The 16,888-nt window shown below is 39.2% G+C and overlaps 1 protein-coding gene and 2 non-coding genes across 13 annotated transcripts in view; all 3 read left to right on the forward strand.

The window, feature by feature from the left end:
• The window catches only part of CEP295 (centrosomal protein 295), a 61,281-nt gene that overhangs the window by 40,292 nt on the left and 4,101 nt on the right, over positions 1–16,888 (forward strand). For 9 of the 11 annotated variants that reach the window (XR_013442519.1, XM_078058691.1, XM_078058693.1 and 6 more), the window contains 9 exons: positions 262–3,757; positions 5,022–5,190; positions 5,328–5,471; positions 9,032–9,184; positions 12,892–12,989; positions 13,509–13,611; positions 14,020–14,190; positions 14,992–15,131; positions 16,268–16,439. Coding sequence is in view for 10 of the 11 variants with exons in the window: in XM_078058691.1 (XP_077914817.1) it covers positions 262–3,757; positions 5,022–5,190; positions 5,328–5,471; positions 9,032–9,184; positions 12,892–12,989; positions 13,509–13,611; positions 14,020–14,190; positions 14,992–15,131; positions 16,268–16,439 (4,646 nt within the window). In the remaining variant the exon portion in view is untranslated. Of the gene's footprint in view, positions 1–261; positions 3,758–5,021; positions 5,191–5,327; positions 5,472–9,031; positions 9,185–12,891; positions 12,990–13,508; positions 13,612–14,019; positions 14,191–14,991; positions 15,132–15,361; positions 15,808–16,267; positions 16,440–16,888 lie in introns of those variants that run through there. The other 2 variants (XM_078058701.1, XM_078058694.1) reach the window with 2 other exon arrangements.
• On the forward strand, positions 13,112–13,191 carry LOC118543543 (small nucleolar RNA U2-19). The gene has a single exon (XR_004921125.1). It is a non-coding gene; the product is annotated as a small nucleolar RNA U2-19 (small nucleolar RNA).
• On the forward strand, positions 13,351–13,420 carry LOC118543542 (small nucleolar RNA U2-30). Its single transcript, XR_004921124.1, has one exon. It is a non-coding gene; the product is annotated as a small nucleolar RNA U2-30 (small nucleolar RNA).

A 16,888-nucleotide genomic window follows, 5' to 3' on the forward strand; every position in this document is an offset into this window, starting at 1 on the left:
GGGTACAATTTATATGTGATATACTGTGTGGCTGCCTCTTCAGGATTTATTATTTGTTTTATATGAAGATCTAATCAGGATTCCCTTCGAACTACAGTATATAAGTTTCCCAAAGAACAATATGAATGTTGTTCTTTTTCCATCATGATAATGGCCAAACCTAAATTGCTATTTGTTAAATTTAATGTGTAGACACTTGAGAATATAGGGCATTTTTTTCATCAAGAAAGAATAATCTTTGGTTTTTTGTGCTTGTTTTAGGTTTCACAGACAGTCTGTTGAAACAGCCAGGAAACGATTACTCGAATATCAGACTATGTTAAAAGGAAAGTACTCATCCGGGTTAACCACTTCATTGATACCTGATTCTGTTATATCAGTACTGCCACAGAATTCTCAAAGACCCACTGTTGTATCAGAGCATTGGGATCAAGGTCAGAGACCCAAGTTGAGTCCTAACAAATATCAACCTATACCATCCATACAGATCGCCAAATTAGAACAAGATTATTTTCAGGTTCCAAGAGACAGTCTCTTTCCGCAAAGACAGGTAGAAACAGACAAAGTAATCACTTCAGATGTTTTAGCCAGGCAGTCTTTGGAATCACAGGAACAGCCTAAGCAATTCTCACAGAGTGAAGTACAACAGAGAGACTATAAATTGGTTCATAAAGATTCTCATACACTTTCAAAGCCTTTGTCACATGATAGGCTGCTAATAATACAGGATCCTAAAGAAATAGCTGAAATATCTAGGGCAACAACTTTTCAAACTTTAGATCCCCATCAAAGGTTCTCAGAGAACAAGGAAAGTATACCTTCCATCCTAACTGAACGTTCTTCATTCCAACCACTGTCAGCTGAGCATGCTTTTAGTTCTCTGCCTGCTGCAGTTGGATCTGGAAAAATCCAGGAATCCTTTTCAGCCATGAGCAAAAGTGCAGTTTCTGTAAGTCATTCTGTAATCAGCCAAATGCAGGATAAGTCTTTGCCAACCTCAGAGAATATCACAGCCCAGCTGGGTAATTTGAAGGCTCTCCAAGAACAGTTAGACCTACAGAAGGAAGTTCTTCGGTCAAGACAGGAAGCTCAGGAACGATTGCTTTTGTACAAACAGAAAGAATTGGAAGGACAAACTGGCCTCTCTGTCTCCCTTCCATTAGTATCTCTGGATTCATTTGCCACACTCCCTTCTGCCAGAGCCGAATCGGGGAGAGTCCAGGAATCTTCTCCAACCAGGGATGATACTGCAGTTCCCTCAGGCCATCTTGGGCTCCCACGACTTCCGGATAGGCTTTTGAGTTTTTCACAGCCTGTCTTATCACAGCAAGATAATTTTAAATTTCTCCAAGAACAGTTAAATATTCAGAGGGACAGCCTTCAGGCGAGGCGAGAAGCCCAGGAAGTATCATGTGTACATAAACAGAGTGAATTGAATGGAAGAATATGGTCTGAACAGACTGCACCCCCTTCTCTCCCTTCTCACATAGCTCAGCATACATTTACTTCACTACCTTCTGCTGGCACTCATTCTAGAAAGATCCAGGAGCAGTTTTCATCTGAGAGTGCGAAGGGACTTCTCTCAAGCCAGTCTGAAGACCAAAAATCTCAGGTTGGGTCTTTGAGTTTCCTACAGCAGTTCCTACCTCTACATGATAGTTTGCAGTTGCTCCGAGAACAGGTGACTACACAGAGGGATGCTCTTCAGGCCGGGCGGGAAACCCAGGCAGAATTGCTTTTGCATAGACAAAGGGATTTGGGAGACAGTAAGTCTGGGCAAATGAGTTCTTCACTTCCACCAGCGGTTTCTCCATCTTTAGTTACTTCACAAACTTCTGCTAAAACTGAGCCAAGAAGAATTCAGAACTTTTATTTATCTGAAAAGGAGAGTGTTCTTCCCTCCAGTCATCCGGTAATCCCAGCATTTCAGGATGAGCCTCGTGGTTTCCCACAGCATAACCTGCCACGGCAAGAAAATTTGACAGCACTTGAAGAACAGTCACACACACACAGGGTAATGCTTGGTGCTGAACAAGAAACTCGGGAATTTGTACACAAACCACATGAATTAGAAAAAACAGTTTCTTCTGAGCAGACTGGCACCTCTTTATCCCTGTCCCAGGTAGCTGAGTCTGAAAGATTCCAGGAATTTATGCCAATCAAGAGTGACAGTACAGTTGCCTTAAGCCAGTCTAAGATTCCGAGATTTCAGGAAAGACTTCTGGGATTTTCACAGCTTAGCTTGGAGGAACACCAAGAATGGCTGGATACAGAGAAGGTGGTCCTTCATTTTAGCCAGAAAACCCAAGGAAATGTATCTTCGGAACAAACTGACTCCTCATTCAGACCCCAGGTAGGACAGCCTTCATTTACTTCGTTACCTTCTGCTGAATCTGGTACAACGCAGGAGCCTCCTTCAACAGAGAGTGATAGTAAAAATCTTTCAAGCCATCTTCAGATCCCACAATTGCAGGATAGGCTTTTGAGGATATCACAACTTATTCGGCCTCAACAAGATAATTTGAAGGCGCTTGGAGAAAGGTTAGCTACACAGAGAGAAGCTATCGTTCAATCTAGACAGGAAGCTCAGGAAGAATTACTTTTGCACAAACAGAGTGAGTGGAAGCAAAGAATAGCTCCTGAGCAGGTTGGCTCCTCTTCCTTCCTACTCCCAGTTGTACAGCATTCATTTGCTTCATCACCTCTTAGTGAATCCGGAAGAATCCAAGAACCATTTTCAACTAAGAGTGATAATACAGGTTCCTCAAGACATTCTGAGACACCAGGATTGCCTGATGGGCTTTTAGGTTTATCACAGCCTATTTTACCTCAGCAAGATCACTTGATTGCACTTCAACAGGAACACTTGTATGCACAAAGAAATTCCCTTCCGTGTGGCAAGAAAACCCAGAAAGAATTGGTTTTGCCCAGACAGTATAAATTTGAGGAAGAGTTATCTTCTGAGCATTTTGTCCAGCTTCCCCGGGGTGATTTGAAAGTACTTCAAGAGCAGTTAGAAATACAAAGGAAAGCCATTCGATCTAGACAGGAAGTCCAAGAAGAAGTACTTTTGCAAAGACTAAGTAAATTGGAGAAAAGGGTATCATCTGAGCAGATTAGCTCTTCATCATTATCCCAGGGAGCACCACCTGTTGCTGACTCTGAAAGAACCCAAAAGCCTCTTGCAACCAGAAGTAACAGTACTGTTCCCTCAAGTCATCCTGAGATCCCAGCATCCCAGGATAGACTTTCAAGTTCATCACTACCTGTTCTGCCTCTGCAAGATACTTTGACAGCACCGTTGGACTTACAGAGGGAAGTGGTGCATTCTAACGAGAAGGACCGGGAAGAACTGCTGTTAAACAAACAAACAAAATTGACTGAAAGTGAATCTGCCGAGCATGCTATTCCCTCTTTGTTTTTACCCACAGAAAGCGAGCATTCATTTATTCCACTGCCTTTTGCTGAAGTTAAATCTAAAAACCATGGTGAATTGTATTCATCTAAGAATGAACATGCAGCTCCCTCAAGCAATTCCATGATCCCCAGATTTCAAGATAGACTTGTGTGTTTTTCACAACCTGTCTTAACTCAGCAAGATAACCTAGGACTTCAGAAGCAGCTGGATCTACAAAAGAAAGTTCTGCAATATAGCCAAAAAGCCCAAGAAGAATTGCTTGTACAGAGACAAACAGCATTGCAGCAGCAGATACAGAAACATCAAGAGACTTTGAAGGATTTCTTTAAATACAATCAGGTATGTATTAAACTTGAATACCTAGAAATTAAATTAATAGAGGTAACCCGACTCAGACAAGCTAGATATTTTTTTTAATCTCACGTCTAAATAAATTCTCAGTTATTTGAGAATAAATGGTTTGACCTTAACTGCTTTAATTTTCTACCTTAAACACTGGAAATTAAAACATAAAAATTGACTCTACCTTGCATGGTGTTTATGAGGTTAATAGTTGTTTGAAGCCCAACTGATTTCAGCCTTAGTTTGACATAGCCAAATGCAAACACCATTAAAAATGCAGGTTGTCATTTGAAGTTTTTTTATAAAGGCTTTGAGCTTACCATGAGATTAAATTGCAAGGGTACTTGGGTGGCTCAGTCGGTTAAGCATCTGCCTTCGGCTCAGGTCATGATCCCGGGGTTCTGGGATCCAGATCCCTGTCGGGCTCCCTGCTCAGCGGGGGTTGGGGGGATCTGCTTCTCCCTCTGCCCCTTCCCCTCCACTCGTGAGCACATGCGTGCACGCTCTCTCTCGCAAAAATAAAATCTTTTTTAAAAAAAGATTAAATTGCAAAATAATTAGCAGAATTTCTTTTATGCAAATAGCAAGTCTTGTGCTTTCTGTATAGCACTTTGTCGACATTTGTATTTGAATCAAAATTAGTACCACCTTTTTCCGTAAGTGACAATATCACCACCTGTTCTAAAACTGGCATGATTTTAGGCTGATGGGCAGTTAGACATGCTGTTTGTTATTGAGTTGGTGAGAAGACTCTGGCACGGTCACATTGACATTCATGGTTTCTCTGTAGGGGAGATGAGTATATTCTCCTGAATGTGAATCTATCCATTTTATTTTAATAGGCCACTTCCTGAATCTATGATTTAAATAGAATTCTATAAATCCTTTGACATTCAAAAGAAGCCTGAGTTGAGTTCATGAGAGCTTTGAGTTGTAGGGATTTCCTGGTCATTTTAAGGAAAAGTAATGGGGAAAGAAAAGCAGGGAAGAGTACTCAAGTATAATGTCTTACTAAAAGACACAGTAGAGGCTAAGTTTTTAAGTCCAAGCCCTGTGAAAGGCCATACTTTTCAATGGAAGTATCATCTTTTCTGTATTAGAAGCATTTTGCATTTTTTTAAATCTCTAAAATTGTAATAATGTATTTGATGGAAATACTTGGTTGAGGTTCTAATTTAAGAAGGATGATACACATCTGGTGAATTCTTCACATGATCCCTCATCTTGTGTCATCCCCACCCTCAATTGTCCACTTTCTCAGATAAGTAAGCCCACAGCTGAAGGTGATGTAGACACTCAGAAGCTCAGAGAGTGGCTTCCTCATCTCCAAGACCTAGCAGGAGATGATCGGGAAGGCATTAGTCTTGCGAGTAGGAGCAACTGTGGTGATAATCAGCTGCTTTCAGAAGAGAGTGGTGCCAAGCAAAGTGGTAAGATAACTCCGTTTTTTTATTGTAACTATCCTGATTATTCTTTACTTTCACCTTCAGCAACCTGGTGGCTGAAATAAAGCTTGTAGTATGCTAACAGATTTGTACTATGCCTGAATCTGTCACTGACTTGATAGGTGAGCATCTGGACAAAGAACTGGGCAGGAGATCCTCAAAGCCCCCTGTAGCAAAAGTGAAATGTGGATTGGACTTGAACCAGCATGAACTCAGTGCTATAGCAGAGGTAGAGTCACCAGCAAGTGGCAGAACATCTGTACTAGGTAAATAAATGGTTTGATAAAACAGGATTTTTTAATAGTTTTTTTCACGATGCTAAATTTTTTGTCTTGAAGAAACAGGCTGTGAGTATTCATGAAAGAAAAAAATGGTTTACATAAACAGTATTTAAAATGTGGACTTAAATGTGGCATTAAGTGACTAGTTTCTTCTCGTAAATGGTGAAAATCTGTTTACTGTAGACAAAAATTCTTCAGTATCCTCTGCTTCTGACACTCTTGCTTCCCTCTGCTTCCTTTCGTATCTGCCTTCTTTCTAAACCTGTTTCTTTAGGAGTAACTCTGTGTTTTCTTTTCTTCTTTGCTGCTTTTCTACTTCATTAGCTTCACTGCTGTTTTCTTGTATTTTTTATAGGATAATTATTATGCTTAAAATCCTGGCTTTAAAGATAGTTACAACTATATTTCTTCTCTCTACTTCTTCCTAGATGCAATTATCTAGGAAAAGTCCTCCCTGCGATCTTCAGTAAATAGCCCTATTTGAATTTCATAATTATTTTTAGAATTCAGACTCAAGTAATTGATCAAATTTATCAAAGTACATCCTTTTTTAAGGGGGAAAATTGGCTTTGTCACTAGAAAAGTACGTAGAAGTGCAGTATTAACAGCTGCTTTGGTCTTAAGCCATAAAATATTGTACCTTTGTTTCTGACTGAAAGAATTAAGGAAGGTAGAGATTCAGAGTAACTCGTAAGAATCAGTCCCCTTTCTGCTTCCTTATTATGTCTTATGGAAGTTGTAACTTTGGCAAACCACAGCTGTTTGGGAATTAGTGCTTTCCCTAATTCAGAATGCACCCTGGGAAATTCTCACCATTGATTCCCATGATTTTTTTTTTATTCCTATGATTTAATGAGTTATGTTTGTGATTGCAAAAATGTCATCTTGTCTCAAAGGGAAAACTATGTATCATATAGCTCACCCTTCACCACCACCTCCTTATCCTTGAGCCTTCTTTTTTCAGGGCAAGTACTTAGATGTAAATCTTAACACTGCCCTTGTCTTTATCTCTCCGACACCCAATAAAAATCACCAATTCTCAGTTCTCCTTGTTCAGCTTGGGCCTCTGTCCACTTGTTCTCGCTCCCACTCAGGAATGCAGGCTATCAGTTCTCTCTCAAGTGGCTACTACAGCTCCCCATGTCTTCCTGTTTCCAGTCTCGCTATACTCTAATTTTCCCGTGGTACATTCTGAGTAAGCTCTCTCTGCATGTCCCTGTTTGAAACTCTTCATTGGGCTTCTGTTCGATTCAAGGAATAAGTCTAAATTGAGTCTCAGTCTCCAGCTTCACCTGCTAGGCCCTTCATGCTCTTGTTCCTCCGGGTGGGGCTGATTAAGGGCCCCTTCTCTGGTAAACTGGGCCTGAACTATCAAGTATCCTTCTCCTGGATCTTTGGAGCTTTTATCCTAGCCTTTATCACACTTCTTTGGATAATACTTTTAGTCAAAATATTACAGGCAAATGGTTTTAAAAGGCAAATAGTGCTAAAAGGTTATAACATGAAACAGCATTTTTTTTCCTGCCCCTACCCACCCTTCACCCCTTAACCTTACCAGAGGCAGCCACTTTTCAAGTCTTTTATGTATTTCTTCTTATATTTACCACAAGAGTTGGCAATGAATTTTAGGAAAAATTAAGCTAAATTACCATCATGCTAATGTGTAAATGTTTTTCACTGCTAGGACAGTGAAACTCTGTTCCCTTTTTTTGTACAACTTTCTTGTATAGTAAATTGTCTCCTTTTATTTGCTTAAAGTTTGTTAAATATCTGTCTTCTCACACTAATACTTCTTTCACATACCTGTAATAGAAGGTGAGATCACACCAGTTTCTCTGTGAAACACCTTCCACTTGAAAGTTGGGGAGCTCTGTCGTGCATTCTCAATAAGGGTGTTACTGCTTCCGAAGAGGATGAGAATTGGTTCTTGGGGAGGTGAAAAGTCTTACTATCTTTTTGTACCAAAGCACAGGTGTACATAAAAAGTTAAACAGCGTATCTGTAGTTAATATTTCGTGGTGGTAGGAGGGGAAGGAGGCATGTAGAAGGAAAGCTAATAGCTATAGGCTCCTAAGTCGTGTTGAGAGATACTGATCTCTATTGACCCTCCAGTTTTCCTCTCTAGCTCATCTCTTCTGCTTTTGGTTTTTCTTTCTGGAAGAATTTCCTCAATTTTTTTTTCTAACTTAAGAATTTTCATTTTGACTGTCAAATTGCAGTTTCTAAAAGTTTGCTCTTTTCCTGGTTTTGTTTTGTTTTTCTTCCTTTTTCATAGCATCCTGCTGTTTTCTCAGGGGTGCAACGTATTACCTGCGTTGAATATATATAATGTTTTGTTTGGGTTCCTGTATTTTCTCCGTTTGTCTGAATTCTTTTGTTCCTTTTTTGTTGTTTCTCATTTTTTAGAGGCTTTTCTCTAACGTCTTGCATATTTGAGTGGGATGCTAAAGGCTAGGTAGGAATTTTGTAAGCAGGGGCCTTGTTTCCTGCTGAACTTCATTAGAAAAGGAGGTTTCTCATTGGGTACCCTCAATTTAATATCTGGAGTTCTTTTCCTTGAGGCAGTTCACAGTTTAGTTTCTTTAGGAAAAGATCCTCCGAGCTTGATACAAGTCTGGCTGTTGCTATTATGGAGCCAAACCTGGGGGGATCTGCATTGAGGTGCAGACTTGAATACCCCTGATTACCTCATGGCATCCTCCCTTCTTTCCACCGTTGCTTCCTTTTGGTGCTGAGCCCCCTGTTTTCCGAGTGTACTGGATTCAGTTTCTCCAGAGAATAAACCTTTAGTCTTCTGTGGGGATGATGTTGAGGGACAGGGATCTTAGGAGATGGGATGGATCTCTTCCAAGTACATTCTAAACATTCTCCCTGTCTTTCGTTCCCTGGTGTACACTTTCCTTATGGAATACCTGGTGCCTTGAATTGCCAAGCTTTGCTTGGGTTGTGCACAGTAGATAGACTAGCTTCTACTTTGGGTATCTCCCACTCCTCTGTTTCCTTACTTGTTATTTTTGTATCAAAGTATAACATTCAGAGAAGTGCACAAATTGCAAGTGTTTATTTCAGTGATTACCGCTGTAATAACCACCCCTATGTAGCCACCACTCAGGTCAAGAACTAGAACCTTAGAGAACTCCACAAACCCTCCCCTTGTGTCCTCCCAATTACAGTCTGTCCATTCTCTCCAGGTTAAACCTCTACCTTGATTTCTTATACCACAGATTAGCTGCGGCTATTTTTGACTCTATTTTATGAACACAGACTACACCTTATAATACTATTCATGGTTAGTAAATTCTCCAGGCATTTTTTTCTGTGATTAGTCAATACTGAAGTATTATCTGGTGTTGGAAGTGGGACTATCATTAAAAAGTTAGTAAAATCGAAGTGAAATAATTTAAAGGCCTGTGTGAAAGATAAGCGGTTATTATTTTCTTGCTACATAGATTTTTACCTGCAATCTAAATTGCCACTTTCGTTTTAACTACTAACTCTAGAAACATAAGTGAAAATCTAATGAGTCCATCTTTTCTTCCTCCCAGGTAAACCAGATTTTTATCAAGACAGGGACCCTCTAAGAGTCTCAATAAGCCGAGAACAAAGTTTCTTAGGGAGCCCACTGAACTGTGATGCATTTGGTTGTCTTTACCCCATTGCCCAGGAGAACGTCTGTGGTGATGACTCCAAGGAAGCAGGTGAGAGAGAGAGAAATAGGCAATGGAATTGCTGTGCACAAGGGTATGTGGACAAAAGATATTTACTGTAGTGTAATTTGTAATGAGAAATGGTGAATAGCTTTAGTGACTGTTGGTAATAGAATCATTATGGTGCGTCTGGAGCATGTGGTTCTGTGTACTTGTTAAATGAAAGGAGTAAAACCTATCTTTATGCATTGAAAATTGTCTGGAATGATAATCACCAAAGTGTTGGTACGGGTTTACCTTTGTTGGAGGCTGGGTTTCACTTTCTATTTTATATGTTCATGTATTATAGTTTTTTTTTTTCTTTTTTACAAAAAGCACATATTATTTCTTTACACAAAAAGCTGAATGAGGAAGTGAAGTTTATTTAGAGAATAGTAATTTTGCTTTTAAATTATTTTACTAAATAAATGCTAATAGGAAGTATATGAGGGTATGAGGTTTTCACCGTTGGCAACCTCCACAAATTTTGTACTTAAGCCTATTTGTAGCAGTCCATATTTAATTTAATACTATTAAATATTATCTTTAAAATATTCTGTAGCATTCTAAATGACATGCTTTATGTTTACTTTAAAATATTTGGAAAAGAGAGTTACCAGGAAAAAACTTAAAATCACTTAATCCTGCCTCCCAAACACAACCAGTATTAATTTTTTTCCCCTTTTGAATTTCTGCACATATATAACAAACTGTTTCATGTCTGTAATACTGCTTACCCTACAAAGCATAGTTCTAATTCATACTGCTGCATTAGTTCCAAAGTATCTTTTAAGCAGTTACCTTTTCTAACCAGATTTCTTTCTATTTTTGCTGTCACTATAGTTTAATAGAATGAGAGACAAGGGAGAGCCAACAATTTAAAATAAAACTGTTATCATTCTTTTAGATTTAGCCAGTGGATACCTGTACTTCTTTTTAGTCTACTGTTGGTGTCCTCTAGCCAAAGAGGACCAGGAATTTACCTATAGTTGAACAGAGCTGAGAACAAGCTCTGACTTGTTCCAATCAGGTAGAATGCTCACAACAGGGAACTGGGAGGTGTCTCAGTGCAGGTATTAGAAAGGACTTACTGTAAGATTTGGGCTTGTATTAGGTGATTTGGGAGAGGCTTCAAGAAAGTGGGGCACTACTTATGAGTGTTGGATGTTATCAGGAAGCAGGGGCAGTTCCATTTAGGAATTATCCAGGAGGTGGGAATAATGGAGTGAGGCTTATGAAAGCTATAACTAGTAAAGAAGAAGCAGTTACTCATATAAAAAAAAAGCAAGAAAGAAAACACCAAAGTGCAGTAAGTGGTTGCTTATGAGTGGTAGGAAAAGGAGGAATTTACCTTCTTTATAACTTTTGGTGCTTTCTGAAATCATAATGAGCACATATAGCTTTTATTATAAATCATCATTCTCGGGGCACTTGGATGGCTCAGTCGGTTAAACATCTGACTCTTGGTTTCAGCTCAGGTCATGATCTCAGGTCGTGGGATCAAGCCCTGCGTCGGGCTCCATGCTCAGCACAGAATGTGCTTGCGATTAATTCTCTCTCTCTCTAATAAATAATATTTTTTAAATTGTTCCTTATTGTATTTGACATTAAAAATACATCAAATGGGCGCCTGGGTGGCTCAGTTGGTTAAGCGACTGCCTTCGGCTCAGGTCATGATCCTGGAGTCCCTGGATCGAGTCCCGCATCGGGCTCCCTGCTCGGCAGGGAGTCTGCTTCTGCCTCTGACCCTCCCCCCTCTCATGTGTTGTCTCTCATTCTCTCTCTCTCAAATAAATAAATAAAATCTTTAAAAAAAAAAATAAAAATACATCAAATCACACTTTTTGTCTCAATTCAGGCCAAGATAAGGAGACGCTTGGTCATTTTTATGGTTTGGATAATACTCCTGGTTTTGTCTGTGTTTAGACATGAGTGCCGGTGGCCTGATTTTTGTCTTGATCCATCATAGTCACAGGGTAGCCTTTCCTGTTATTGGTATTCTGTGAAATTGTTCATGTTTAGCAGGAGAACACTAAAGCCTCGCTGATTGTGCCAGGTCAGCTCGGGGCTGCTTTTTCTTTCTCATAATCATCCATTGTTTCTGTCTTAGAAAAGAGGGTGCCAGCTTTGTTACTTCTTCTCTGTTCCCTCCCTTCCTCTTTATTCAGGTCCTCATCACCTCAGCCTGATTTCTTATGGTGGTATCACTAACTTCAAGCTCTGTACCCTTTGCTTTTTTAGGAAGGTGGGAAATGGTGCTTTGCTTCGGAAGGAAAGCAGGAAATTCTTGCGTATCATGGGAAGATGACTCTGTTCAAGGCATTGCTTTCATGATGCTACTTCCCCTTTTCAGTAATCTCATAACGGGCCCCTTGTATCAGTGAGTCCTTTCCAAACCACTGATACTTGTTTCTCTTCCAGCTCTTTCAGGGACCTGTCCACTGAATTCTGCAACATTTCTCCAAAAGAGAAGACCTTGTTCCCTTCTTACTTTTATTTTCTTACCTCTTACTCTACCCAAATCTTCCCCCTGGGGGAATCTTCTTGGTATGTTACAGATAACAGTATAGTTATGATTATGAATGGATAAACCCCAGATTAACTTATCTCCCCAACTAGCTTTTGAAATGAGCTGCCTAGGAAAAAATAACTTACTGTACAATTTCACCATATCTTAGTTTCTTTATTGAAAATTTTAGTTTGTATAGAAGAAACCAAGTAACAGTTTATTGATTATATCAATTAGGTCAAAATAATATTTTTAATGAAGTAGAAGACAGTAAAAAATGATTGAAAACACATTGTACTTAATATATAACATTCAGTATTAGCTTTGTTTCTGCCTCATTATCCATAATATAGATATTATTTTATATACGTACAGGTACATGTGTGTCCTGGGTCTTGGAGAAAACATTTCTTACCAAAACATTTAAGAAACATACTTTTAATGTGTATGATGTCTCTTAATAAAATCATGGTGATAAGGAGACACACATTTTTAGTTTATATATTTGGTGGCACAGTTTTAATTTTATTCTCTTTCAGAGCCACAGATAACTGTACACTTTGACTAGCTTTCCCATAAATGTTGGCTCTTGAAGTAAGAGAAAAATTAACTCAGAATACCTGAATTCTTAAGTGAGACCAAATAATTTTTATATATTGCCTTTTTTTATATGCATTTTCCTCAACTTTGACATCATACTGTATTAATGATAGAATACTCTTGCTTCACTTAATAACAAAAGCATTTCCCTGGGGCGCCTGGGTGGCTCAGTCGTTAAGCGTCTGCCTTCGGCTCAGGTCGTGATCCCAGGGTCCTGGGATCGAGCCCCACATCGGGCTCCCTGCTCAGTGGGAAGCCTGCTTCTCCCTCTCCCAATCCCCCTGCTTGTGTTCCCTCTCTCACTGTGTCTCTCTCTGTTGAATAAATAAATAAAATCTTAAAAAAAAAAAAAAGCATTTCTCATCATACTGGTAATTTCCTCTTTGTAGAATAATAACAACTACAGTTTTCCAGGGAAAAGCATATTGTGCTGACTAGGAAATGTTTTTAATGAGTAATAAAATGAATGTTTATGTTTCTTTTTGGTCTAAGATAAGGCAATTCTACAAAGCAAGATATGAAAGAAAACTGTAAGAAAATAGAAATGATATCCTCTGGTGCTAAGAATTTGACTTATAATAATCTAAACTACCCCCCCCCCCAATTTCAGTCAAGGTCAAGGAGGCTGTGGCTGAGAATCATGCTGTATTAAGCCATGCTGTGGAGGAAGAACATGCATATCTGAGTCCAACTGTGAAGCCGGATAATGTTAGTAGTGTCTTAATATGTACTCCATTGTTAGAGCTGTTTGGTTTAATGTTGTCTTTTAGTTTACAGAAGTTGTGAAATATTGAAGTCTGTGTTCTCTGAGATCTGCTCTTACTGAAGTGGATCAATGATGAAAATAGCCAAATCTGAGCATCAGAAGACCTTCCAGTCTACCTGATGCATGATCTCTCTAGTTCTGAGAAGCAAAAGTAACTTAGAACGATAAGGGCTTATGTCTGGAGGGTGTGTGTGTGTGTGTGTGTGTGTGTGTGTGTGTGTGTAAAGGTGATTGTGTGTGTATAACTAAAGACTTGATAAATGAGATGGGGGGATGTGTGTGTGTGTGAGACTAATGAGTTCTGAGCAATGATGAAAAGGTTTTATTACTGACCTTTACAACTATGAAGGTTTCTACACTTGATCTGAGCTCAGAATTGATAACTGCTAATGTCACTGATTTGGGTTTTTTTCTAGCTGTTACTTCCTACATTGTGGTCTAACATTCCCCTTCATTTTTAGGCTGACACAGAAGAGATTTATCATGAGCCATTATCATCAGTAACTGTTTCTACTGGGAGCTTTTTAAGTTACGAAAACACAGATCTGAGCCTTACAGATCCAGGTAATAAAGTCAAAATGTTTGTAAATAAACTGAAAGACCAGCATCAGTTGAGGTCAGTACAGTGGTGAGAGCAAACATTGAGAGCTTGTCACAATGTGCTGAGAGGGCTTGTTTCTTTAAATCTCAAAAGTAAACTGTTCATACCTGAGAGGATAATGGGCAGTATGATACTCTACATTACTGGAAGTCACAGGCCTGCAGACCACAGGGATTCTCTGTGGTTCTCCAACAACATTTTCAGAATTATCTGCTATTGTCACATTTTCCCATTCAGTGGGAACCTATCTGAGCAGATTTCTTAATTGCTCTGATCCTTCATCAGTTGCTCTGATCCTTTGCCTGTCTACCAAAACTTGTCTCTAAGAAAGTGCCCAGCCATTCAGTATTTTCATTGAACTCATTTTTCAGGGTCATTTTCAGAGCATGTGGACCCCAGGGAACAAGAATCTACCACTGGTAAAGAAGAGGAAAGAGGTATTTTAAGTTCTATACTTCCTTCATCGCAAGTTCTTTATCAAAGGCAGGACTCTCGGGAAGTTCATCAACCTCTGTTGCCTGCGGTGGAAAAGTTTACACCTGGTAAGACACATACGCAGCGGATGATAGACAAGCACATAAATGAAGCAAATTTGATGACTGAAAAAACAGACTTGAGGATAAAATTATTTTGAACAGTGCTTTTATATAACCTTTCATCCTTTTTGTTTTAAGGAATGATTGTTTGAGCTTCATGTCTCTTTGGCCTGCTGTGGCAGTTCTGACACGATACATGGAAAACAGGGCATTCAGAGAGAGGGGGGGTCTGGAATGAATTAGACTGAAGAACATGTAGCGGAGATGAACAGACCTCCCTTTACCATTGCAAAGTTAGCTGTAACAGCTGAGGCAGCATTGCCAATATTGAGAATGAGATCAGACCTTGAGTCCCTAGTTTGATCATTTATTAGCTGTGAGACAGTGAGCATGTTGCTTACTCCTTCCTCTTCTGTTAAAAAGGGGGCTGTTGGAGATTAAATGAGATAGTACACATGAAGTACAATGCCTGGCCCATAGTAACACCCTATACAGGAACTTTTCTTCTTTTTTCTTTTTTTAAATCATTGATGCCAAAACGAAATAAGAATAACAAAGCTTATAGCAAAGCAGTGATCATAGTGGCTTCTTCTAATTAACTTCATAAGACTTTGGAGCTAGTAAAAATGGAAACTTTGCCAAAGGTTTTGGTCATTCAGTATCCTTATTTTTTTGTATGTGGGATGTAATGATAGGACTCAATTTGAAAGCATCTGCTGGCAATAAAAAAAAAAAATGGAAGTAATTTTGTTAAATTGCAGTTACCTAAAATTAAATTTTATCTTTTTTTTCTCAAAATTGCAACAGTTGACCTTGACTTCCCAGAATTGGAACACACTTTTCCAAATTTGCATCGTCAGCTATTTAAACCCTTAGAACCACATCCAGATTTTGATATATCATCATCATACTCTGGGATTTCTCAAGACAGCAGAGACTTTTACCAGGTATATTATTTATTTATTTTTTTTTTTTTTTTTAGATTTTTTTTTTTTATTTATTTGCCAGAGAGAGACACAGCGAGAGAGGGAACACAAGCAGGGGGAGTGGGAGAGGGAGAAGCAGGCTTCCCGCTGAGCAGAGAGCCTGACGTGGGGCTTGATCCCAGGACCCTGGGATCATGACCTGAGCCGAAGGCAGACGCTTAACGACTGAGCCACCCAGGCGCCCCTACCAGGTATATTAATGTAGATGCTTCATTGTTGTGCTTCATTGTTTGAATTTCCAAAACCAGTTTATCTTTTCTTCTGTTAGAACAGAACAATGGTTCTTTTCCTTGGCTGCCGATTAGAATCACGTGGAAAGCTTTTAAAAATCCCAATGCCCAGGCTGTACCCAGACCAATTAAATCAGAATCTCTAGGAGTGCTTAGATTATCAGAAAACTTTTTTTGAGCTCCCCAAGCAATTATAATGTGGAACCAAGATTGAAAACCGGCTATACTAGAATTTTGTCCTGTCAGCCTTATCTCCAGCTAATGAGTATAATCCATATAAGGCTCAAGAATATTTTTGTTTTTTTTATTACTAATTTTACAAAATTTAAAGCCTCTTCCTATTATAGTAAAGCAGCTGAGATTCAAACCTCGGTCTTTCTGTAGACATCCCAGGCTGTCCTACGTAATAGTTCCTGCCTTTAGAAAATGATCTTGTCGGGGTGCCTGGGTGGCTCAGTCAGTTAAGCAGCTGCCTTCGGCTCAGGTGATGATCCCAGGGTCCTGGGATCGAGTCCCACATCTGGCTCCATGCTCAGCGGGGAGCCTGCTTCTCCCTCTGCCTGCCGCTCCCCCTGCTTGTGCTCTCTCTCTGACAAATAAAATCTTTAAAAAAAAAGAAAGAAAGAAAGAAAAAGAAAGTGATCTTGTCGCATTCTAAACTATCTGGTTAATTTGCAATTGTTTTCTAAATAATTTTTTTTTAAGTCTCTTTCATATTGACTGAAATGGAAGAATTGGGTTTAAATAAGCAAATTATTAGTGTGAAAGTAAAGTGGTAATTAAGGAAGAGTAGTATCATAGGAACATGACTATTGATCCAATTGGTAATAATCAGTATGTCAGCCTTTCCCTGTTGTTTTCCATCAGAACTCAGATTCTTCATGTGAAAGCCACCATGCTGTTGTAGCGTCCAAAAGCACAGTTTCCTTTACAGCACTGAGAACCAGCCTGAATTCGTCTAACATAAGCCCGAACCAGCAACCGGATCCTCATTTGGCTCATGCTACAGCTCAGATATTTACTACAGAAAATACTGAGGGTATGATTAAGTTAGAAAATACTTTTCCATGGTTTACATCCACTTTCCTTGGAAATTGTGCCTAGCAGCTCTTGGTATGTCTCCACTGCTGTCCTCACCCATTCCCAGTGTTACAGCTTCTGTTTCTCTGTGTATTCATTTCAATAATAGAATAATGCTGTTTGCATTTTTACAGTTCTGAATTTGATAAAAAGCAAAAGTGCTGCCTCTTGTTCCTCAGCTTCCTTACCTCAACCCTTACAGTTTTAAGTATCCTTCTAAAACTTCTTGTACAAATTGTATATATACACACACGTTTTTATATGAGATACACATGCACATTTTAGTCTGAGTTCTGTTATTGAAATCAATAGTCTCTCTTAGGAGAGTCTTAGGACTCTCTCTAGTCTTCATCATGTCTAATAACCATATTTTATTAGACCAGGAGAAAATATATTGTGGGAGCAGAA

Source organism: Halichoerus grypus, chromosome 11 (genome assembly GCF_964656455.1).
Source record: "Halichoerus grypus chromosome 11, mHalGry1.hap1.1, whole genome shotgun sequence".
Classification (NCBI taxonomy): Eukaryota; Metazoa; Chordata; class Mammalia; order Carnivora; family Phocidae; genus Halichoerus; species Halichoerus grypus.